The 24,969-nt window shown below is 55.7% G+C and overlaps 2 protein-coding genes across 2 annotated transcripts in view; one reads left to right on the forward strand and one right to left on the reverse strand.

The window, feature by feature from the left end:
• Positions 1 to 1,516, forward strand: part of ATP6V0D1 (ATPase H+ transporting V0 subunit d1) — a 34,714-nt gene extending 33,198 nt beyond the window's left edge. The window contains exon 8 of the mRNA XM_053952585.1: positions 160 to 1,516. Within this exon, the coding sequence (XP_053808560.1) occupies positions 160 to 321 (162 nt within the window). The 3' untranslated portion in view covers positions 322 to 1,516. The remainder of the gene's footprint in view (positions 1 to 159) is intronic.
• A 612-nt stretch (positions 1,517 to 2,128) lies between these two features.
• HSD11B2 (hydroxysteroid 11-beta dehydrogenase 2) lies at positions 2,129 to 18,546 on the reverse strand. The gene is made up of 5 exons (XM_053953177.1): positions 18,252 to 18,546; positions 4,435 to 4,647; positions 3,989 to 4,174; positions 3,474 to 3,611; positions 2,129 to 3,001 (listed from the first exon to the last, which is right to left on the reverse strand). The coding sequence occupies exons 1-5, from the start codon at positions 18,544 to 18,546 to the stop codon at positions 2,640 to 2,642; spliced, it is 1,194 nt and encodes a 397-aa protein (XP_053809152.1). The 3' UTR covers positions 2,129 to 2,639.
• Between the last annotated feature and the right edge of the window lie 6,423 nt (positions 18,547 to 24,969).

The raw sequence follows: 24,969 nt of genomic DNA on the forward strand, positions 1-24,969 counted from the left end.
GTCCCAAGGACCTACAGAGATGCAGAACAGGATACCTGTGCAGAGCCTTCCAGCCTGCAGGGAAGTCATGGGTCCTTCCAAGCAGCTCCATGCTTGCCTTGACCAACTCCTCCTATCTGAGGTGAACAAATGACATGTCCTCCTCTGGGCTTTCCCCAGGTAAAGCTGAACAAGCTGGCCTTCCTCAATCAATTCCACTTTGGAGTCTTTTACGCCTTTGTGAAGCTGAAGGAACAGGAGTGCCGCAACATTGTGTGGATTGCAGAGTGCATCGCCCAGCGACACAGGACCAAGATTGACAACTACATTCCCATCTTCTAACTCTGCTCTGCTCCTGTCCAACCCTCCCACCCCTGGAGTCCGGAGGGACCCCTAACTCCCTGAGTTGTCCCTTGCCCAGACTCCAGGGATGTCCCATCTGTGGAACTGGATCAAATGACGAAACTGTACAGTTGCTAGTTAAATTATTCAAAAGCTGGAGTTGTGTGTGCCATGAGATGTCCGGAGGGACCAGTGGTCCAGGCTTAGCCCTGTGCAGCAGGAGGGCCTCCTGTTGTGTATGCAGTAGTCACAGTGTTCCTGTACTAATTGCTGTGTGTGCTTATGCTCATAGAGCTGTGGGAGGCTGCCTCTGAGGGAGTCCCCCTGCTGCAGAGGAATGGGTTAGGTCTGCCATGGCTGAGGGGCCCTCTGTCAGTGCTCTGCACGTCTCCAACTCAGTGTTGTTTCTGTGAGATGTAGTTAGAATGTGGTTTGTAGTGTAGCCCATGCTGCTGTGCAATCCCTGCGTCCCCTTGTAGTGAACCCTGACCTGGGAGAGACCAAGCAACTCTGGCCAGGACTGGAATGGAGCCTGTGGGAATGTGAGGGCAGAGCCAGAGTGCTTGTGGAGCCCAGTCCTCCCACTCTGGCAGTGTTTGCACTCTTGCAGCCTCTCTTTGTCTGCTCTCATCAAAAGCAGGTCTCATCAGTCTCCCTGCTGCCCAGGACAGGGCTCCATAAGCTGGCTGAGCTCCTTCCTCAGAGCTGTGGAGACTCACAGCTTGCTGTTTACTGACACAACCATGCAAGAGGCGGGGCTCCTCTGGGCTCTGCAGATGGTGGTGGACTCCTGCACCCCTCCAGGGTAGACATCCAAGCTTCTTCCCTGCAGAGGGTGGATTGGCATTGCCATGGAGCTGTATGGCACAGCTGGCCAGGGGCCATAGCAGCCTTAGTCACCCTGGTGGGGACAGGGATGTCCTATCGGTGGTCTAGGGTGGGAGCCAAGCCCTGGGCCATGGTGTGGCAGCCCTGCTCTTTGCTGCTCTGTCCTGGCTAGCTCCTTCTTGCACTTGAGTTCTGGGAGATGTGCAATGGCAGCAGACAAGCCTTGCTGGAGGGAAACACACTGGATGCTGCTAGGAGGAAGGATCAATGGAGAGTGGCTCTGTCCCAGCTTGTGCTGTGGTCACCTCTGCAGTTTGTTTTCCTGTGATCCCCTCCTCTTTACACTAATAAATATCTGCCTACTGCACTGTGCTCTCCTGCTTACTTGGGCACCTGCTCCCACAGCCCCAGGTGGAGCCTCCATCAGTCACAGGGAATCTGGTAGTTGTGGTAGTGGAGCCTGGTGTGGTTCCTGTGTGAGTTGGGACACTTGTTTCTACCACAGGCATGATTCTGGTACCACCCCATGAGGCCCAGGGTACTCCCTCCAGCCTAAGCCTCCTGGCTGACCAGTGCATGGTCTGTGGGTACAGCTGGCTGCTGAGCTAAGGGGGTGCAGCCTTATGGGAATGATCCATAAGATTAGGGAGCTGCATGGTTTGTCCCTGGTGCATGGGGCTGTCCACATGGGGCACTGTCACTGCTGCCATCCTTGCCCCAGCAGGGCCACCAACTCAGAGCAAAGCAAAAGAAAGCTTTTGGCATAGGGCTGGGGAGGAGCAGGGGGCAGGCACAAATCCCTCCTGGCAGGCTGACCCCTTTTCTGGGAGTACCTGTGGCACCTGCTGCTGCATGCAAGGCTCCTGCCACAGTGCTCGACGCGGTGCCAGCCATGACCCAGCTTAGTTCTGCTCACAGGCCAGGCATCCCTGAGCAGCATTGCAGCACTGCACTGTGGAAGGAGACAGCCAGAACCTGCTGGAATATCAAGAATGGATTTATTTAAAAAGTGACAATCACACAGTTCATCTCATGAAGAGCTCTGCAGCACTGGCAGCCTGGTTCTTGGCCCCTGGACTCGTCAGGAGCATGTGGAGTGTGTAATGAGTGGCAGGGAGGCAGCGGCCACAGGGTCCCAGCCCTGACCCAGCCAAGAGGGGATGGAGACAAATAGCTCTGAGAGCAGTAAGGAAGGTGGTGGGTAGCTGAGGAGGTGCATCCCAGCCTGTGGCGCAGAGCTGCGGAGTCAGGCAGGGATGGGCCTCTTGGAGGGTACACGGTTAGAAAAAATACAAAACCAAGGTCTCTAGAAAATGTTGATTCTTGCACAATAGAAAATAGATCTACCTGATTTTGGAAAGAAATTTGGTTTTTAACGTCTAGTGCTGATTGTTCCCCCACGGTGCAGGAGGGCGGTGCCTTTGGCTTTGCACGTGCTCAGGGGCCGGTGTGCCTGGAAAGCCCAGGAGAAGGGCCTGTGCAGGCCGAGGTCAGGCCTTCTTCACATCGTTGTGGTGCTCTCGCCGCAGGGCTCGGGGCAGCTTGGGGTTGATGAAGAATCCTTTCAAGAACAAGTCTCGGACAAAATAGGGCAGGTAGCGGTGTATGAAATACATGATCCCAAGGCCCTGCCCTGGGTAGTAGCGCACGGCTGGGTTGGCAGCCAGAAGCCCCTCTGTGATGCTGTTCACCACCGCGCTGAGGTCCTCCACCGCCACCTTCATGAACTGGATGAACTGCTGGTTGATCTCCTCCACGTAGTCCTCGCCGTAGGCCTGCAGCAGCTCCTGGGGCAGACTGGCCAACAGCTGCTGCTTCTGCAGGTTCCAGAAGGCAGGGTCACATGTCGTCCCTGCAAGGAAACAGTCCCCATGAGCTGTGTGAGCCACCCGCTCCAGCCCCCCTGCCATGGGTGCCAGCAGCCCCAGTCACCTTCCAGCCTCACAGGAAAGTCCAGCTGAGACCCTGGCAAAGATTGCCATGAGGGAAGTACAGTACTAGCACCATCATGGCTCTTGGTAGCCTGAGACTGGACCAGGGGTCTTGGATCCTGCCTGCAGTGGGGATGCCGCTATCAGAAACGTGACTGAGCTGCTTTGACCAGTCCTAGTGGTATGGGATCTGCTGGCAGGACTTGATCTTGATGCTGTTTCCAATCCATCAGAGCCCAATGGCCACAGGATCGCCACTGTCCTGGTATGGCTGGAGATGCTCAGAAGTTGCATGCTTGCACCACCAACTACTCATCCCATTGTTCCATCTTCTGCCTCCCTGGGATACCTGTCCTTTGCCCACAGGCACAGACAGGGAGCAGGCCCTCTTACCTGTTTTGTAGTAGCCGGGCAGGATGAGGCTGACTTTGATGCCCCAGGGCTGGAGCTCGCTGCGGAAGGTGTCCATGACCAGGCTGAGGGCTGCCTTTGAGGCCCCGTAAGCTGCCAGGCAGGGGAAGGGCATGTCACCTGGCACGAGTGAAAGAATGAGTGAGCCAGTGCTCCAGCAGGGACAGAGGGGAGTGGGGGTAAAGGGCAGAGCTCGTGTAGGGCTGTATTCCTAGGCCCTGCTCAAGGAAATGGAGGATTAGTGTGTTTCAATGGGCAAAAAAAAGGGCAGGGGAGAGGAAGTTGGTTTTCCCACCCTGGCCGGGGCTGTGATCCCCAGTTGAGGCACATAGCAGCTGGGCCAGGCTGACTGTCAGCTCATTCTAGGGTTCCTGGTGCCAGTTGGCTGAGAAAGTTGGCGTGCCTGGGGGTTGGGAGCTGCACCACACCATGGGGCTGCTCAAGCCGTGCCTAGGCTGAGGGTGCCAGGGGTGCCATGCTGGAGGGAGGCTGCTCACCTGCAGGGCTGCTCACGGTGACAATGCGGCCGCCGGCAGAGCGGAGCAGGGGCAGCAGCCCCTTGGTGAGTTCCAGGGAGCCAAAGAAGTTCACCTCCATGCAGGTGCGGAACTTGCCCAGCGGTGAGAGCTCAGCATCAGCGATGGTGTCATTGAACCCGGCGTTGTTCACCAGGCCCCAGAGTCCTGTAGGGATGGGATGCTTGAAGAGGTGACCTGAATGGGGAAGCCCCACCCTGGGATTCCCAGCTGCTTCCCAGGCTGATTGGGGTCCTGCAAGGGAATTGGGTGCCCCAGGACAAGAAGAGAGCTTGGCAAAGGCTGTTGGCACAGGTGCCTACAGGGATGCAACCCCCCGTGGAGACACATTTAAGTTTGCCACTGCCATGCTGGCTGCAGGCTGAGGTCCCAGGGAGTTCTGTGGGGTTGCCAAAGGCGGCTCCTACCTGTGCTGTTGGTGTGGGCCTGGATATGCTGCAGGACGCGCTGGATGTCCTCGGTCTTGGTCAGGTCCATCTGCAGCAGCGTCAGCCTCGTCGAGCAGCTCTGGCGCAGCTCCTGGGCACCAGGACTCTGCAGGTCCAGCACGCTGGCAAACACCCGAAAGCCCATGATGTCCAAGTGCCGGGCTGTTGCCTGCCCAAAGCCCGAGTCACATCCTGAAAGAGACAGGAAGAGCCTTGCAGTGGCCAGTGACAGCCAGTGTTTGTCTCCAGCTCCCAAAGATCCCTTAGCTCTGCCTCTCGGTCACTAGGAACCAACCCCAGGAACCGAACATCCACCCCAGCTTCAGTTTCCCTTGCCTGAGAACCACCTCGGCTCTGCACCCCGCTGTAGTTCCTGACTCACCAGAATGTGACCTTGCCCTGGGGCATTAGCAGGTCCCGGAGCTGCCGTTTTCTCTCTCTTGCGGGAGGAAGAAAACACTCCCTTTATCTGCAACCCCATCGCTCTGAGCATCTCCCAGATTTAAGGTGCAGGTAAACCTGCAGGCACCAGCAACGCACCGAACTGCCCAAAGCCCTGCAGCGATGCGAGGCCATCAACCCTCAAAATAGCCTCTAAAAGCTCCATCAAGCACCATTCATAGCTGGCAATAAGGCTCAGTGGGAGACTTTTGCCGAATGCTTTTCGCCTCTCAGAAAGTGGTCAAGAGGCACAGGACCTCTTCGCCTGGCTGGGATATAAGGGGATTAAAAAGGGTGAGGAAAAAAAAAGGATTCTGGTCTGCTCCTGCTACCCTGCATCCTTCAAGGGAGCATCCAAACGGGATGGACCACTCGGGAGAGTACTGGTGCTCCATGCCCGGTCTCAGCCTCATTTCCTCCATCTCTGCTCAAACAGGGGCACTACAGGTGACACTGTCACCCGCAAAGCCGCCATCGGGGTGGCTGGGGGCCAGCCCAGGCGGGAGCTGGCTGTTGCAGAGTGGTGACAAGGCCAGTGGCCAGGGTGGAGCGGCCAGGATGCAAACAAACAGCAGAGGCAAGGTACAGGCTGTTCCCGGGGCCGATGGCAGCACTGATAGCTCGGGGAGTCTGTGCCACAACTGCTGCCCAGTCATATTAACCATTAACAGGGGAGCACTGCAGGGGCAGCCCCATGGCCCTGTACCCTCCTGCCCTGAACCTTTGGGTGCTTGTGAGGACATCCCTGAAAACGGACCCTGTGTGGCACCTGGAGCCACCCTGGGGCACAACAGTGGCCCTGGGGACTGTTACCTCACGAGATTCAGCACCCCTCCACCGGCCTTTGTGGGGGGAGGGGGTGGGCACAGGGACTGGCTGCCTCACTCTTCCATATCCCCAGAATGGGATCAGGCACTTAGAGCTCTTGGGGTGCCAGCTAAGCATCGGTTCAACATCTCTGTCCCAGTCCCCAGCTCAGTTTTACTCTATTGCCGTGTCAGAAACCTGTAATTAAACCTCTGGCAAGAGGCCAGAGTGATAACACAGCCCAGAGGTGCTCAGTTGGCAGAAAGGGGCTGCAGGGACCATCCTTTCCCACACAACACCCAACACTCAGCATGGATGTGTGCCAGGTTGGCTCAGCATCACCCCAGCATTGTCCCAGCATCACCCCCAGAACCCTGGCTGCAGGGCATCCTGAAGGTGCTGCTGGCACAGCACATCTACCTCTCCCCTCCCTAGGAGCAGTGCATGCTGCTAGCAGACAAACAGATAAGGTGCATTTCACCTTTCTGAGCGCTGTGGGAGAAAACTGCAATAAAGATAAGGTTTAAAAATAAAAGTGCTCTTGGCCACAGCCTCACCATGACGCAGCTGACAGGAGAGTTACCTGCACTGCTCCCATGCAGCCGGCAAGAAAAGCTTCCAGTCCAAACATGAAGCTTCCTATCACCACGTAACACTCAAAACCCTGGGAAACATCCCAAAAAACTGAGAGCCAGGTTTGCTGGCTTCTTATGGCAAGTCTGGCAAGGAGGGAGCAAACACAGCCACATGCTGTCCAAGTCAGACAGGATTTGTTTTGCCTTAGAGGAGCAGGGCAGTCAGAGGGTTTGTTTCGGAAGTTCTAATTTATTCACACACCAAAAAAAACCTCCTGGGAGGCTGGCGGGAGGCCCAAGGCCAGGAGGGTGAGGATGCTCTGGTGTTATTTAAGGTCTCCGCTGCTGCTCAGCTTCCCATCCGCTGTGCTCAGGCATGGGCGAGAGTGCAGGGAGGGACAATGAACCCCCTGGGCCCATAACACGTGGCCCCAAAGCATGGCAGCTTTCCCAGGGCCATGTTCACTCCCCATGGCCACCAGCACATGAGCTGCTGGCCATGCTGGAGCTGGCACAGGAGCCATTGCCGCTGGCCCGGCCCCGCCGGGAGTGCTGGAGCCGTCCAGTCTGTGCAGCCCCAGCAAGGCTGGTGCTGGGCTCGCTGCCCTCCCAGGATGCTGCATCACGAGGAGATGCCGGCGCCAGTTCCCCCCGCCCCAGCTCCCAGCTTGCCAACTGGTTTCACAGTCCTGCTGGAGGGAGGGACGTGGTCAGATCAAGCACAGGATCCCAGCATTGGGAGCGCAGCAGAGGAGAGCAGCTACCTTGAAGCCCCTGTATCGCATCCCCACGGACCCTGAGCCAGCAGATGGAGGTTTTTGCTGCAGCAGGAGCAGAGCAAAACCTGAGTCCAGGTTGCGAAATCCAGGAGCCCTCCACAGGCTCAGCAAGCCGGGACAAACTCCTGCACCAGGGGCTGGACGGTCATTTTCCAGAGCAGCAGGTCAGCAGCAATTCCTGAGGACTTTGCAGAAGCTCCAGCCACTTCAGCGGCTCCCCAAAGAGTGAGAGATGCAAGCCTCCACTAGAATTTTGGTATGACAAGCCTCAATTTTACTTATCTTGAGCAAGCAAAAAGGTTTGGCCTCCAGCATCATCATAAGGGGTGCCCTCCTGCCCACTCGGGGAAGGCAAAGAGGACTGACACCACAGCATCTTGCATCCATTGTCCAGAGCTGCTCCTCACTGGTGACAGCAGAGCCACTGCTGGGGCTGAGCTGTGCCAGCTGGGCAGCTCCCAGCCAGCCTGCACCACTCGTGCTTCCTCGCTGCCAGGAGACGGCTGAAGCTGCAGTCCCGGTTTGGTGTGGGCACATTTCTTTCAGGTGAGTCAGGCATGGCACGCTCTGACATTTTGCTGTCTCAGGTATTCACCCTGCTCTCCTGCACCAGCACCAAGGCCACCACACACAGACATGCTCAAAATCAGTGCTACAGTTTTCTGATTGGAATAGAGAGGGTCAATAACACAGCTGCGACCCGGGAGCTGCTGAACCACAACCACATCCCTTCCCAAGCTGCGAGCTGAGAGTCCCCTCCACGAGCTGTGCAGTCTTGTTCTGGAGCTGTGGAACTGCAAGCTGGGCATCTTAAGCCCTGAGTTACAAGCCAAACTTTTTTCATCCCCAAGCCATGAGGTGTGTACATACTCATCCTCAGGCCATGAGCTGTGAATCCTCATCCCTGAACCACAAGTTCTGCATCCTTATGACCTCTGCATCCTCATCCCTGAACCATGCACAACAGGTGAGGACCAATGAAAACCTAAGCAGTGAGAAGCACAGCGTGGCTAAAGAATTCCCATGTGCCTGCAAAACTGCCCAGAGCCTGGTGGGTACAGTGGCAGCTCCCTGGATCTGGTCCCTCCACAGCCACCCCAGCTGAGGACCCTGGTGTGGAAGCTGAAGAGGGGTTGTCCCAGGGCTGAGTACCCTTGTGATGGACCCTCTCCCCCGTGGTCACCCTAGTAGTGTGGTCAGTCGCAGCCCTAGGGGCAGCCCTCCTGCCAGCAGCGAGGCAGCTGGAGGCACCCCTTGAGGATGCTCCATCTTCCACCGACTGGGAGCTTGCCAGCTGAGTTGGGCACTCAGAAGGGCATCAGCCCCTCCACCCCCATCAGCTCTGCAGGCCCTTGCCTGGGTGCCCCCTGCTGCTCCCCAAATCCCAGGACATCAATCCCATCTCCCCACAGAGCTTTAGGGCTGTGTGTCTCACTACCCTGTCCAAGAGGCCTCACCAAGATGGAGCTGTCACCAGGCTCAAGGACATCATCAATGGGGGGGGGAGCTGGGGCACCAAGGCCGAATGGCTTAACATGCTGAGCCACTTCTTTCCATAGGCTCAGGCTCAAACCCTGCCTGGGGTGCCAAGCTAAAAGTGGCCTTCTGGCTCTGACAGGATTCACTGCCATCGTGGATCCAGCTTCTCCGGGCATGGTATGGGATTTAGCTGGGCAGCACTGAGGGAGGCTCAGCTGGGTGCCTGAGCAGGCACTGATCCCAACTCAGCTGTTCATCTCAGCTCCATCCTGGGAGTGTGGGCACCTCATGGATGTGGAAGCACAGGATAAGGTGGCACCAGCTGGAGATGGTGCCATCAGAGGGGATGGCAGTCCTCCAGAGGAACTGAAGGAAGGGGTCCTTGCACAGTACAGGTCCAGGCAGGATAAGATATCCAGCAAAATCCTGTGTGGGCAGGGCAAGGCCCAGTGGCCAACACCTTCCAGATGCTGCACACATTTGGAGCAAGGAGTGATAAAGGGGTGATGTCAGCCCTGGGCAAGAGGGAACAAATTCTTGGCAGGGCACAGGAGAGGGAGGGGAAGGCAGGAGCACCTGTCCCCACAGCAGCTGGGCTACCACATCCATGCACCAGCCCTGACCTCCCCAGCCAGGCATTAGCCACCATCTGCCCACACCCAAGGTACTTCTGTGGGAGTGGGGCTGGGAAGGGGCATCCACAGCCCCCAACCCATCCAGTCATCACTGTCCACAGGAAACAGCACCCCAGCCACTGGCTTGCTTGGCATGCCATGTCCCCATTCCTCATGCCCAAGCACAGGCAGACAGGGCTGGGGTGGCAGCAGGCCTAGTGATGCTACTGCTGGTCCTCAGCACTGGGGTTCAGGAAGCCACAAGGCTAATTAAATTAAATTAAAGCCAGAAGATACCTTTAGGGATGACCCAAATTCCATCCCCAAATCCCTAGTGAGTGGATAATGCAGGAGCCCCCCACCCAAGCAGCCTGGGTGTGCATCCCTGCAAAGCCTCAGCCGCCTTCCTGAGTAGGACCTGAGCCAAGGGAGGCACACACTACCCCTCCTCCCCTAGGACCACCCCCCTGCATGACACAGCACAGACAGCTGGAGGGAGATTGCTGATGGCTCCCACAGCCCAGGATAGACACATCCCTCCAGCAGGTCCTGTGGGTCAGAGCAGGGGTCAGAGAAACCCTCAGCCCCACAGGGAGACTCATGACAGAAGGCAGAGCTCGGAATGCCCATGGCAGGGGGTACCTACCCCTCCCTGTGCCGGGGACAATAGCCAGATGGTACAAATTACAATGGATTAGCCAAGTGTTCCTGGGGCCTCACAGCCATCACCTCCACCCGGGAAGTTCTCTCCCACTTAACAAAGAGAAGGAGAGAAATCTGATTTTCTGCCAAGACAACCAACACAACCAGACAGAGATGACGAGGAGCCCCCAGGCCAGTGTGAATGCACCCACAGCTTCTGGATTGAAGGCCATTTCTCAGGAGCTTTACTGGTGCATCAGTATTGGGGACCAATAGCACAAAAGCAGCTGGGCAATAAAAAAAGTGTCAGAGGCCACAGCCCACCTCATCCCTGTCACTAAAAGCCATCCAGACGGTTAGACGGTTTATCCCCCACCAGAGCTGTGAGGTGGGGTTAATGAACACAGGAGCTTGTTAGTGCCCTGGGACAGCAGGACTGGAATCAGCCCAGCCACCCCCTGCAATGCAAGGCCAGTGCCTGGTGGGATGCTCAAAGAGGCTGGGACCCAGGAGTTAACCCAGCCCTGGCATGGCAGTGATGCTGCTGCAGTGAGCAGTGACCCTGGGCTCACAAGCTGATGGGGGTGGGGGGGGAGGAAGTGCCACCTCCAGCATTGCCGCGACACTTCGCAGAAAGAGAGCACAGGAATTTCCTAGAAGCAGCCGCTCACCGCACGCCGGGGCTGGATGGCATCTTCCGGCTGCTGCTGTCTCCACCGAGGGGAGATCCTCTCCCCAAAAGGAGCAGTGAGACTCTCACAGTCAAGAATTTGATCTTCCAGGAGGCAGGGATACACGAGAGAAGACAGCAGCACGGACATCATCTGGCACAGGCTGTACATGAGAGCTAATCTGGGATGAATGGATGTCCCTTGGAGAAGAGGAAGTTGTGAAGAGCTATGGTGATAGCTGGGTTAATAATCACCTTCAAAGGGAACATAGTGAACTGGGAACATGGAGCTGACAAGCCTCGAAAGCCATCCATCAGGAAGAGCTGTCGCTGGGAAGGACACCCATGGCCCAGAGACAACTCGACCAGATCACTCAAGATCAAGTGCCACTCAAGATCAGTGCCAATGGCAAGCTGGCACTGGTAACACATCCACCTGGGCTCTTGGAGAGGGAGAGACTGGCTGGGAACCAGGCTGAGAGGCCAGAAAGCTCCACCGGCTATGTCTGGAATGTCTGAAGATGCTCCTGGGGAATAAGGTGGTGGCAATAAAGCCATGGCTGGGGCACCTGCTGGTGGGCACCTCTAGTCTGCAAAAGGGCTCTCCAGGGACTCCCAGCAGGCTGGAGAACCACCAGCCGAGCCCCATATCCATCCCTCCTGTGTGCTAACAAGCAAAGAGAGGTATCAGGTCATGCCTAAGGACTGCTACAGGCAGGGCTAATCCATCCACAGGCAGCTGAAGGGAAGAACAGCTCTTCTACATGGACCACCATGAGCCATCACCACCCAGGGACATCTCAGGAAAGGTTTTTTTAGCCAGGACAGCAAAGCACCACAGCCATGACATGCCTAGGAGGACTTCTAACCATGTGGTGAGACAGGTCAGCTATGGGAGAGCTTTGAAGTGCCACCCAGACAGCACTGTGGACAAGTCACAAGTGATGTCAGCAGGGACAAAGCCATGCTGGGACAGTGCTGACCAAAGCAACAGGTCAGAGCAAGCAGATCACCATGTTAAGCATCTCAGAGTTTGTAGCACCCCAATAAGGCTATGGAAGTTTCAGTGGAGCACTAGGGGTAGTATTTAGGGGTATTTTGCTGATGAGATATTTCTGTGCTTGTAAGGTGCCATCTCATTGCTCTCCTTGTCACAAGAGTAAACTCCCACCTCATGCCACAATCCCAAGCAAGCAGAAGTGGTGCAAGCCCTGCTCATTCCCACATCACGATGGTCTCTACAGCTGCACCAACTATTTTCTTTTGCAGCTTCCAGATCTGTGTGAAGCGGGGGACTTTTTTTTTTTCCTTTTTTTTAGAAACAGATCAAAACACTTGAGCAAACACCAACTGAGCTTCTGCCAAGACAGCTTTTGAAATACACTGAGCTGTTAAGCCCCTGGACTCAGAGCTGTACCTCATGATGACCCCAACCCACCTGCCCTTTCCATACACAGCTCAAGTTGTCCCCTCCTTACTCTTCACCTGCAGCTCTCACCCAGAGAAGCTGCAGCTGCCCCATCCCTGGAAGTGTTCAAGGCCAGGTGGGATGTGGCTTGGAGCAACCTGGTCTAGTAGAAGGTGTCCCTGCCCATGGCAGGGGGGTTGAAACAAGATGGTCTTTAAAATCTTTTCTAACCCAAACCATTCAGAGCTTCTGTGATTCTGAGAGGCCAGACTTTCAGAGCTGCCACAGAAGACATCAGGGCAGGTACCTGAGCTTTCCAGCCCATTCCTTCCCTCTGTTCCCAGCCTGCCTGGGAGTCACTCGCCATCTGGCTCTACAGGGTCAACCACCCAACAAGAGGAAGTGCCGCCGCAAAGCCTGTAAAGCCAAAAACTGCTTTTCAAGATTACAGCCTTAGAGCCAGCAAATCCCAGGACAGCGCCATGTGTGACAGGGAAGCCAGCTCCCGAGGGGCAAGCTGATAAAGCTCAGGGGCTGGCAGCTCTCCAGGGGAGAAGGAAGCAGAAGTGATACGTTGCACATACAAGCTGAGACAGAAGAACAGGAGATGGCAGCCACTGAGGGAAGCAGGGAAGGAGGTAACAGGCGCATGCTGGGGAGATTAAAAATAAAAAGTCCTAAACTATACCTGTAGCAATGCACTGACAGCATGAGGGCAGTTTTTCCATCTTATCATAGAATTTTTTTTCCACCTGATCATAGTACATTTTCCACCTTAATACAGAACAGTTAGGTTGGAAGGGACCTTATAAGGTTATCCAGTTCCAACACCCCTGCCGTGGGCAGGGATGACTTCCACTAATCCAGATTGCTCCAAGCCACATCCTTGGCCTTGGAGGCTCCACAGCAGTACCTCAGATCTGAGACGACAGGAGGGACATCACAAGGTGAAGAGGTACAAAAGCCCTGCAGCCTTTCCTCTCCAGGAAAAAAAAAAAAAAAAAACAAACCCTCCAGCTGGAGTTTTAGACCAGCACTGAAAGAAGACTATGGGGAGAAGGCAAACATTTGGTGGAAACACCTTGAAGAACCCTCTCAAACTAAACCCTGGCTGGGCAAGTCCACCAACCCTGTGCTGTGCTCCCAGCAGTAAAAGCAGCAACCAGCTCTTCTGTAACCAGATCCTGGCTTGAGGGGAGCTAGACTCAACAGTGGGTAACCCAATCCCAGACCTCATTAAAAATGTGCTGCTCATTGGACTAGAGGGCAGCAACTGCCTACACTTCTCTCCTTCCGAAAGTATCCGTTCCCATCTGACAATCTCATTTCGGCAGGGAAGTCTTTGCTTTGTTGCTCTCATGTCCCCGCATAACCCCGAGGTTAATCAAGCCAGCTTGGGTTTCTCTACCAACTCCAGTCTCCCACAGTATGAAACCTCAATGTGTTTTTCCTCCTAATTAGCTGTGCTCATCATTTTTGGTTAACGGTGCTAAAAACTCCCACCTCAACAGGTCTGTGTCATTAGTAGGCTTCAAAAGTGCTTATTTTATAGATAAGTGAGAAAAAGCCGAGCATATCTATCCACATGCCTGTGGTGAGCAGGGGTAGGTATCTATTTCTGAAGAAACCTCACGTGGGAAAGAAGAATCCTAAATCCATGGAGGGCTGCTGACAAAGCGGGGGGAGAGCTTCAGCCCTGCAGATAGAGGCAGAAAAAACAGCTTTCCTGCTCTGTTCCCAAAAGCCAGCAGCAAACCCTATAACTAGAGTTAAATGTTGCATTTTTTTTTACTTCAAATACCAGGAATTGCTTGTACACTAAGGCTGGAGTTTGGGTGTTTGATTTTGGTCCTGTCCCACCCCTCAGCTTGGAGGCAGCAGCTGCCTCTGCTGTTAATTTTTAATAGATTCTGGAAAAATCAGAGCAATTTCAGGGAATAAGCTGATTTTCAGCTGTCATTTATAGAATCACAGAATGGTTTGGTTTGGCAGGGATCTGAAAGATCACCTAGTTCCAACCTCCTGCACTTAGGCTGGGGAAAGATTCCAGGTACCTCTGAGCTGGATCACTGGCTCCAGAAGCAGAATGAAAGTCACCTATGGAGAGCTGCAGTACCTGTGCACAAAGCATTTCTCATGGCAAGGCTGCTGGCAAGCTCAGCACCAAACACAGGCTGTGAGTGTGCTGTGCAGGTGCTCTGGCCACGCCATGGTACAGAGGTGCCCATCCCAGAGCCAGCCCTGAATCCTTGACCCCAACATTTCTCAGTCACCTTGTTTAGCTGGAAAATAGATCTAAGACAACATCAAAGTCCAGACGGGAGCAACACTGCTTTTTTACCGCAGAAAGTGATTTACCTTCATGGCAGAAAGCAAGAGTCCCCAACATCTGGATTGAATCATTCAGTCCTGCTGCAGCCAGCAGATGCTTCAACATCTGTTGAGTCCATGGGAAACACTGAAGCACTGCAAGTTGCAAAGCCTCTGTTAACCTTGAACATGATCTGAAGCTCTGACCCATTTCAGATTGTTAATGGGGCATGCAATTGTAACAAGAACGTTTCACCAGGAAAACCACACTTTCCCTGCAGCCAGGAAGGAGAAGAAAGGAGGACAGGGCAGGTTTGGGTCTGGGCAGCCTGACCAACAATCAGTTTTGCTCACAGAGATGATTTGCTGGGAGACAGACCAATCTGCAGGTGCTCCTAGCTTCCTTCACAGGCTGCACCAAGGAAGAGCAAGGATACAAGAGACCCAGACTGCTTCTCTCAGGAAGCCATCCTGATGTTTGGGGTTATTGGAGAGCTAATTCAGGTACCACCATTATAGACAGAACAACAATTCACTATTTTCAACTTTCCATCCAAGCTGAAGCATATGAACCAATATCTTGTAACAACTGTCCTTCCTCTGCTCTGGCAAAGCCCTGCAGGCAGGCAGACTCTGTGGGCTGCTTTGCATTTGGTGATTTTCAAGGCTCTGCAGTAAATCGGGCAATTGGCTACTGTCCAAAGAACCACCACACACGGTCACACATGGCAGAGCTACACAACAGCAAGAGGCTTCTCCAACTGCTCAGTGGAGCCCTGGGATGCACCTGGCCATCCCTCCACCACCTCCAGGCACCCAGTTGAGTTGGATGGTTTCAACAGACTCACTGAATTCCACAGGAATCAAAGGTTCATGTCTAAACTGACTCAGTCAAAGCCCAACCTTGCACAAAGCCCTGTCAGCCTGAATCTGGAGAGGCCAAGAAATGGCAGCTCATCACCTCCCTCCAGGATTGGTCTTGCAGCCCATCAGCCCTGCCCATGCTCCAGAGGCTGGACTGCTTTTTGTATCAATTCCCCGTGGGAAGGAGTATGGGATATAATCATCCTCTTTGTTCACACAGCTCTGAGGAGCCCAGTGGCCCTAAGAACACCCAGCAGTGCCATTTCACATTTGGGAAGGAGGATGCACACACAAACCAGCTGTTTGATGTTCAGAGCAAGCAGTTCTCAGTGACCACTGCCACCACAGGCCCACAGGTGCCAGTCAGCAGCACCAGCACCAGCACCTGGGAGTGCCCTGTCACACACTGTAGTGAGGGATAACCAGGTATTGGCTGCCTTGCAGCTTCCCAGTGCTGGATGAGGCTCTGGTCATGCAGCTGCCCATACCAACCCTGCCCACACTGCAGGTATGTTTGGGTCCTTGTGTTTCCCAAGTTTGGCCAAAGCCTGTGCCAGGTGTGGGCTCATCTTTAAGGCAAGGGCAGGCTCAGGACAGCAAACCAAGGGAGGCATGGAGACAGCTGCCGTCTCCCTCCCAGCCCAGGCCAAGCAGCTGATCTCTGCTCCCCTCCTCATCCCCACCATCCTCCTGGGGCTGACCTCTCCCAGCCCCTGGCTGCACAGGAGGGCATTCTCCTCCTCCCTGAAAACAGCTGTTACATCCCCTAGGAAAACAGGATTAACACTTTCCTCACCCTCTGCCCCCAGCCAGGCTGCATCCACTGGAGCCATGCTCCTGGAGAAGCTGGACCATTGGGATGCAAAACAAAAGCCCCAGACAAACACAGCACTGCAGGGATTAGTGACCACTTATTTTGCTCGCCCAGGGGATGCCTCATGGGAAAGCACAGCATCCCTTGCTCCCCTCTAGCAGCAGGTGGCTGCCCATCCCTGCTCTAGCCAAACCCCAGTCCCACGTGCAACAGTCAAAATGCAAACCTGCAACAGATGGGAAACGCCACAACTTTCCAGCCCCTGCTGCTACCACGGGGTCAGCAGCTTTGCTCTGCAGCAGCTCCACAGCTGCTCTGCTGTTTTCCCACTGAGCTGCACAGTTAGTTTTCCTTAAATCCCTCCCATAACTAAGTTTTATTTAGCCAGTGATGTCTGAACAGCACATGGGGCTGGAGCATCACATGCAGAGCTCAACTTAGGGTTGTTCCCAGGGAGAGTGGGCAGCTGGAAGAGCTGAAACTCATCACCTGGGAGATAGAACAGCACTTCAGCCACCTTAACTTGCCCCAGGATAAGCTTCACTGAACCTGCTGCAGGATTAAGACATCGGCCAAGATATGTATACAAGGAAATGATGCCCAAAGATTTTCAGGCTGAAACCTGCACTGCTCCACAGGGGAGCCTACGTGCCATGACCTTGCGCCATTTCTCAGTTTATCTGCAAGGTCTAGCACAACACACAGCATGGCAGAAGTTCTGTTCCTGATGTCACACACCTTCAACGAGGCCCAGCATTGCCAGCCATCCATGCTTCTCTCTCTGCCAGGCTTTGCTTCCCATTGGCAAGAGGAGGAAGGTCAGGCTGCCTTTCTCCCTGAGCTGATCCTTCCCGGCTGCTCCCACAGGAGACGCAAGCAGCTACTCGATACCTAGTTGCCTGGAATTAATTCATAAAAGAATCAGGCTATTTACTATGCAAATACTCAAGTGAGGGATGCCATCCCCAGCAAAACAGCCCTCACATCTGCCCCTTGGCAGGCACTTGCCAGAGCAGCAGTACGGAAACACCAATCCTGCACCACGGGCTGCACCTCGGACCTGTAAAACCACAAAGTATTTACAGCCAAGAGCAAACACATCAGAGCTACAGAGGTGCCACCTCAACGCACTGGGGCAAGAACACCTTGTTCCAGTCACTGACTCACTAATTATATAGGCAATGCCAGGGAGCCAGGGCTGCCAGAGCTGGTATGCCACAGGGCACCTGTGAGCGTATGGCTGTCAGTCACCCTCCCCAGGCAGCCCTACCCTGCTGCAGCTTTGACCTTCACTCAGTTGAATCATTCATTCATCCATTGCCTTGCTCCTCTGATCTTCCTCCTCCAGAGAGGATTCTCTGCACTTCCTACTGCTACCACAGAACCCTTCAAGCTGGAAGGGGATCCAGGTCTTGCCTGAATTTTCTAGGAAACAAGCAAACTGCCTTCTCCAGCTTCAGCACCTCCAAGCCCAGCCCAGACATCCCCACCAGGATGCAGGCTCCTGTCCTTGGGAGCACTGCCAAGGTCATGCCCAGAAATTTCCCTCCTCTCTGCATCCATGCGGAGCCAGCGGCACCTTCCAGGCACACCTGGAGCAAAAACCACCCCAGCTCCAGCACTTCCTCTTCATCTCTCCACTGCTATGGCCTCAACGCACTGCTGAGCCTGGCTCTCATCCTCCAGTTCCACTGCCAGGAGGAGGGAGTGAGAAACCATGTATATACCAAGATATCCTAAAGGGCTTCAGCCAGCAAGCCAGAGCTGTGCAAAATTTAGGAGCATAGCACATCCTCTAAGGAGCTCAGGACCACAGAGGAGCTTTGGACCAGGCAGCCCAAAGAGGAGGCAGGCAGCAGCTGGGCAGCATTTTCCAAGGACACCCACACAGTGGAGGACCTTGTTGCCAGCAGCTCCCTGGATGGAGCTCTGGATGAAGCAGTGATGTTCAGCACTAGGTAGCCAGCTCTGTTGAAGCCTCTGGAAATACTATGAGAACCTTTCCAAGAACAAGTACAACTCCAGAGGGGAGGAAGGGAAGGGGAGAAGAGGAGAGGGAAGCCCTTGGGCCAGCCGACGGGGTCCCAAGCCGGCGCTCTGGCTCTGTCCCATCTAATCTCAGGGCTTCCAGAGGAAGCAGCTCTCGGCATCATGCTGCAACTAGTGGTCAACACTCGAGGGGCCATTGCAACTCCCTGCTTCGCGGGGCAGATACAGCCTGGCCGGTTCTGCTTGGACGTGGAAGAGGATGAGGGATGCGCTGGCAGCGGTGGTTGGTCCCCAGCGGGACCCCACAGACAGCAGCGTCCTGGTGCCTGCGGGACACCCCACTCCGCTCCCCGCCGAGCCCAGGCGGAGCCGTCGGGGCGTCGATGCCGTGTCCCCGCACTCACCTGTGACAAGGACGGCTCTGCCCGCCACCGGCAGCAGCCCGCGGGGCGCCGCCCGCCACAGCAGCAGCCCGGCGGCGGCGGCGGCCAGGGCCAGCCCCAGGGGCAGCGGCAGCCAGGCGCGGCACAGGCTCTGCAGCGCGGCCAGCAGCGCCAGCGGCAGCACCAGCCCCCGGCCCAGCGGCGGCCCCAGCCCCCGGCCCGGCCCCGGCGCCCGCCGCGCCGCCCGCAGCGCCAGGCTGCCGGCCAGCGCCGCCCACAGCGCGCCGTGCGCCCAGCGCTCCAGCCCCGGCTCCATCCCGGTCCCGATCCCGGGCCCGGCACGGCCCCGCCGCTGCCGCTCGCCCGCCCCGCCGCGCCCGTTTATACCCGCCCGGCGGGGGAGCGGGGCGGGGCGGGACCGGCCGCCGCCAATGGGAGACGGGCGGGACGGGAGCGCCGGGCACCGGGAGCCGCCGGGGCACCGGGAGCCGCGGGCACCGGGAGCGGCACCGACACCAGCGGCCGGGGAGGGGGGAAGGCGGAGCACCTTCGTACCCACGGCTCGGCTCGGCTCGGCTCGGCTCGGCTCGGCTCAGCGCAGCTTGGCGCGGTACTGCGCGGCACGGCTCGGGACATCGTGCTGCCTGGATAGGCACGGCTCGGCTCAGCTCGGCACGGTTTGGCTTGGCTCAGTCCTACTCAGGATATTGTGCTGCCTAGGTAGGTGCGTTCAGTGTTGCTTAGTCTGGCATGGCATGGCTCAGCTCAGCTCAGCTCAGCTAGGGACATGAAGCCACCCAAGTAGATTCAGTTCAGCACAGCTTGGGGCATTTTGCTAGCTCAGTAGACATGGCTAATCTTGTGGCAGCACAGCTTAGCTCAGCTCAGCCCCACTCAGGACATTTTGCCACCTAAGTAGGCACAATTCAGCTTAGTCCAGCTTGGCACAGCTCAGCACACCATCCCACCTCAATATGCACAGCTCAGCTCAGCACGGACCAGGACATGATGATGTGCCAGATAGTCACAGTTCGGCTTGGCTTAGCTTGGCTTGGCCCGGCTGAGCTCAAAACATTGTGCCACCTCAGTAGGCACAATTCAGCTCAGCTTGGCATGGTTCAGTTTTGCTTGGGACATGATGCCACCCATTTAAGGCACAACTCAGCTTGGCACAGCTTGACTTGGCCCGGCTCAGCTCAGCTGAGCTCTGCTCAGTACATTGTGGCACCTCTAGGGATGATTCAGCTCGGCACAGCTCGGTTCAACTCAGCTCAGAACATTATGCCACCTAGATAGGTGCAATTCATCTCAGCTCAGCTCATTTCAGCACAGCTCAGGACACCCAGGTAGACTCAGCTCAGTTTGGCTTGGCTTAGCCCTGCTTGGGATGTCATGCCATGTACAGGACGGCTCAGCTCATCTTGGCACAACTCAGGAAAGATACCACCTAGGCAGGCACAACTCAGCTTGACACAGCTTGGCTTGGCCTGGCTCAGCATGTCTTGAGACATCATGCTACCTAAATAGGCACAGCTTAACTCAACAGAGCTTGGCATGGCTCAGCATGACTCAGCTCAGCACGGCTTAGGACATCATGCCACCTAGGTAGGTACAGTTCAGCTTGATTCGGCTCAGCTTGGCTCAGCTCAGCTTGGCACAGCTCATCTCATCTCATTTCATCTCGTCTCAGCCCAGCATGGTTCAACTTGGTTCGGTATGGCTTGGTTATGTGGCACCTACAGCACAGCTTGGCTCAGCTTGGTTCAGCACGGCTCAGCACATCATGCCACCTAGGTTAGCACAGTTCAGCTCAGCTTGGTTCAACTCAGCTCGGCTTGGTTTGGCCTGGCACAGCTTGGCAGGAAGTGGCTTGGCAGGAGGGAGGCTGCCCAAGCCAGAACCTGTGCCACCAGCACCCACACCCCACTGGGACAGGGGGAACACAGGGCATGGCCACTGTCAGGGCCACCCCTGCACAGGGCGGTGCCCTCAGACCCTGCTGGGGGAGCACTATAGGAGCAGTGGGCTGCCCAGGTCCTGCTGCCTTGGCCAGCCGTGCTCAGTTCCTCAGTGCCCAAAGCAGGCAGGTGAGGTGTGAATCTCTCCCAGCTGCTCCTGGTCATTTGGGGCCAACGACTCCAGGGGGATCCCAAACCATTTCTCAGCACCCAGAGCAGGCAGCGCTCTGCCACTCACCTACCTGGTGTTATTCTGGGCCTGCAGCAGGATGAGCCACGCTGGGAGGTCAGGTCCTGGCTTGCCCCAGCGAAGCCTGGGGAAGCCCTGCCATACTGTGCTGGGTACCAGGTCCGTGCCACCTCCAGCAGCTGCTGGCAGGAGCTCCCTGCACCACCTGGCTGGGGGACAAAGTCCTCTCCTTCCCAGGTTAATTACACAGGGTAATTGCTGCCGCTGGGCTCGCTTTATTAAGCACCTGCTTTAATATTTCACCAAGTCTCTGTACTTGGTGATCCTTCGTGTGTCCCTGCCGTGGGCCTGACTCTCGGCACTCTCTGGGCTCCCGTGTACCATCATCAACACTGCTCTCCTTCCCTGGTGGAGCTGGGCCCTGCCAGCTGTGCTGCCATCAGCACTGGCCGCCCCACCAGACCCCCGAGCCCTGTTGTGGTGGCAGCATGTGTCAGGGATGCCTGTGCCATCCTTATTGGAAACAGCCTCCCTGGTACTGGCAGAAAACCACATTTCATCAGTGGGGATGGCAACGGCTGCAGAAGTACAGCGTCAAACAGGCTGGGGTGGTTTGGCTGGGGTGTGGTGGTGTCACCCAGCTGAGTTTGAAGTGCTCAAGGGAATGTTGGGAAGCCGGCAAGGTAGAGGAGGAGGAGGGATGCTCCCAACAGCATGGCCGCGGGCTCTCCCACAGGAATCTGTTTGCTTGCAGCCCTGGGCTACTGAACCTGGTGAAAACAATAGAGGTGGCCACAAAGCAGAGCCTCAGGGAACTTGGGCTCTGAAGAGGACCCTATTAAACCTCACCACGCATCACTTCACCGGGGCTTGAAAAATCCTGTTAGAGAAAGGTTGTTTCCCATGAGAGACCATCCCTCACTCTGCTGGCCAAGCTGGAAGTGCTGGAGCATGCAAAGGAGTGGGGTCAGGGATATGGTGCTTTGCAGGGATAGACAGAATGTAGAGTCTCTACGCATGCTGGTGTTTCCCAGAGGGTAAATGTGGCCATTCCCAAATTGCAACATGAATTTCTACAACCCCTTTAAAGCTGGGTTGGATGTCCATCCATCCATCCATCCATCCATCCATCCATCCATCCATCCATCCATCCATCCATCCAATCCATCCATCCATCCATCCATCCATCATCTATCCCTTCCCAATCTCCTCACACATGATCTCGGGATGTCTTTCTTGTGGGACACCTCAAGATGGGTTTGTAGATAGCTGTGGTGTTCTTTGTCACAGCAGTCAGGGCTTTCTGTGGGTTTTCTCACCACAGGTCCCATGTGGTGGGGCTGAACCAGCAGCACCATTTGCTGTCTCTGGCCGCTCCCCAGCTTTCCCCCAAAAGGTTGGTGTGCAGTCAGGGTGACTGGTGGCTCTTCCCTTGAAGACAGTGCCTGGCCTTGTTCATCTGCCCATTGCCCAACCCCGAGGGTGCCTCCCAGCCGCGCCATGCTGTTGGGAAATGCTGGTGATAGCCCCATTACCTTTTGACCTACTTGAGCTCTTCCGTACCCGTTCTGCTAATTACAGCTCACCTTTCACAGGGGAAGCAGGGCTGGTTCAACCACAGCCACCTCCCACACCTTTCCTGGGGCTGCTCAAGCAGGTCCCTGGGAGAGAGGACACACACACACACCACATCTTCCTAGTGCTCCCCTTGCCCTAGGCTGTTCCTCCAGCTCCTGGAGCCTCCCATGACTAACAGGTTTTGAGATAATTGTTCCACTCCCTAATCTGATCTGCAGAAGATTCATGACATTGTTTTCAAAGTGCCATAAGCCATTTCCAGGGGCTCTAAGCCCATGAGGGTTGTGATTCATCCGCATGCTGCTGCCACAGGTATTTAATCTTCTCCAAAACAGCAAGTCCTTCTTCCAGGGCTATTATCTCCTCAGGAAATGCCACCCAGGCAAGCGTCTAACAGGCCACTTTTGCCTGTTCAGTGCTGATGGATATTTGTGCCAGGTCTTGCTTCCTCACAAATGCCATGAGGTACAGTCTTTCCCCAGGAGCAGCTGTTTCAGGAGAGGGGACCATGGGGCTGAAGCCTCCTTCAATGTCACTTGAGGGCTGGGTACCCACCATGGACTGTCAAGCCCACAGGAAAGGGGATGCTGCACTAAAGCACAGGGGCTCCTTGTCTCCCACACAATGTCCTCAAAGTGACCTTGAATGGACAGGGGTTCATCCTTCACGGTGAAGATGTGAGACACTGGAGCCCATTGGCATCTGGGCTGGAGACAGTTCAGGGGTGACAAAGGCTGTTGCACCACCTCATTTTGCCCCAAAGCATCTTGCAAAGGACAGTGATTAATTACTCCTGGCACCAAATGTTTGTGTCCTACTACTGAACTTTGTGCAGTTGTCTTGTTCTGGTTGAACTTTGCTACTGTAGCGGGAACCCTGTTATTGTGGCATTCTTCTCTGGGGAGCACAGATCCACAGGTGGCTGTGATTCAGCTAAGCCAGGTTCACCTCCAGGAAGCCTTTCCTGCACCCAACATCCCTGTGATCCTTTCCCAAACCTAAGGCATGGGAAACTGAGTCTAAAAAAGCCCAGCCTGGAGGCACTTCTCGTGGCACAGCCAACCTCAGCCACAGCCTCCATGAAGGCTCTTGTTAACTCTTGTTCTGGGATCTTCTTCCTCTTCTTCCCCCGCATTTTCCATTCCTTGTTTCCAACTTAATTGACAAATGACTTTTTTTGATCTTTCCTTATATTTTGAAGCTGTAAATCACAGGCGACTATTGGTGCCCATGGTCAGCTGCATCTGATGCCTCATGATGGAATCAGTCTGAGACCCAGGCTTTGATCCTCCACCTGTAGGGGGTTTCCACACACCTCAGCTGGATGGTGGGCACAGCTCAAACCTTTCCCCAGCAGCTGGGCAGGACTTCCTTGCTCCTGGGGTGCTGTGGCTGGAGCAGCTCCTTTGTGGAGTACCAGGGCTGCTCCCCAGGATAGCCTTGCTGGCAGCGTGGAGCATCCAGCCACGTGCTGACCTTGGGTCTGGCTCTTTCCAGACCCCCTTGTCTTCGGAACATTCCTGCCTCTGACTTGTTTTTTCAGGTTGCACATGATGCCCAGGTATTTACAAAACACAGCTCCGTTTCCAGACGCATTTGCGGCTTTGGGAGGTTTCACCTTCTGCCCTGGTGAGGACCTTGTCTCACTGTGCCTGCACAGCCTTTGGCAGGCAGGCTTTCTGCACCACGGTTCCCCAAACCAGAGCTGATTTTGGGCTGCAGGGACCTTACTCCTTCAGGCTGGCTATGAATCAGTGGCTATGAATCACTCCAAAGTGATTCCATCTCCACTAATACTTAGCATTCTCCTGGGTCATGTGTGGTACCCATGCCAGGTTTGCTTTGCCAGCCCAACATCAACCTCCCATCTCCCATCTCTTCCATGCCCATCACAGAGTCTGTATCTCAACATTGGAGTGATGGGGACAGGGGAAATGTGTCTCCCCCTTGGTCACAAGACAGATGCCAGGGGAAAATGACTGGGCCATGCTCCAGGTGGCATTCTGCTACCTCTGCTCCTAGGGAAGGTGGCAGTAGGTCACAGCAGCTGTGACCTGGTTCCCATTCCACGCCTCCATCCTGCTGGGGAAGGTGGTTGCAGAATGGAGCATGTTGTCAGCCTGAAGTTGCTTAAGAGAGTTCAGGCCAGGAAGTAGAGTAGGTGTCCTCCAGCTGAGGCAGGAGGAGGAATTTTGGGGGGGGGGGGGGGGGGTAGATGATCACAATGCTTCTGGAAGGTGGCCAGGGTGCACCAGTATTTGCAAGAAGTGTTCGAGATGGCTCTGACCTGGGAAGAGAAGAGAGGTTGTGCAGTCACTGATGGGAATTGTGCTTCCCACACAAGGTGGTGGGACTTTGTGACAACCACGAGGCAAGGACCACAAGCAATCGCCCACCCTGAGCTTGGGAGTGGCAGTGGGGACGTGTCCATGTAGCATGAAGCTGGAGCTGACCTCGGAGTGTGGCAGCAAACAGGATCTTGTGCTGGGACAGTCCCATGGAAAAGATGGAATGGAGAAGGCAGGGAACATCTCTCACAGTAAGGGTGGAAGCTACAGAAGAGCATAAATGCAACATGAAGTGGAGCCAGGCTCGTTCCTGCTGTCCCCTGCTCCTCCCCACTGCCTGGAGCGGGGCCAGGGCAGGATGAGGGCCAGGGACAAGCCGTGGAGACACAGCTGATCACAGGGGACAGGAGCCTGTCTCCGCCGGCCAGACAAACAGCCAGGACCAAGGACGCGGCTGTCATTCAACAGGACACATGAAAGAGGCAGGCTGTGTCTCTGGGTAGGGGGAGCAGGGTGCAGCTCCGCCGGGTGCCAGGCAGGGGAGAACAACAAAATGAAGGCCAGCGGCGAGTCGCCGAGGAACGGCGGGACACGGGGCGTCCTTTCGGGACAGGAAGCGTCCTTTCGGGTGGCCTCGCCGTGCGTGTGGCCACCGTGCCCCCTCGTGGCAGCAAGACACAGCTCGTGGTCCCGGGCTGGCGTGGGCAGGAGCCACACAGAGATGA

The sequence above is a fragment of the Vidua chalybeata genome, chromosome 11, assembly GCF_026979565.1.
Source record: "Vidua chalybeata isolate OUT-0048 chromosome 11, bVidCha1 merged haplotype, whole genome shotgun sequence".
Classification (NCBI taxonomy): Eukaryota; Metazoa; Chordata; class Aves; order Passeriformes; family Viduidae; genus Vidua; species Vidua chalybeata.

Bases quoted from the DNA above. Each gene is read 5' to 3' on its own strand.
- HSD11B2 (XM_053953177.1), bottom strand. From the start codon at position 18,546: ATGGAGCCGGGGCTGGAGCGCTGGGCGCACGGCGCGCTGTGGGCGGCG. The intron at 3,612-3,988 runs GTGAGCAGCCTC...CACTCGTGCCAG, and splicing joins CACCGTGAGCAGCCCTGCAG to GTGACATGCCCTTCCCCTGC. The intron at 3,002-3,473 runs GTAAGAGGGCCT...GTTTCCTTGCAG, and splicing joins GCCCGGCTACTACAAAACAG to GGACGACATGTGACCCTGCC.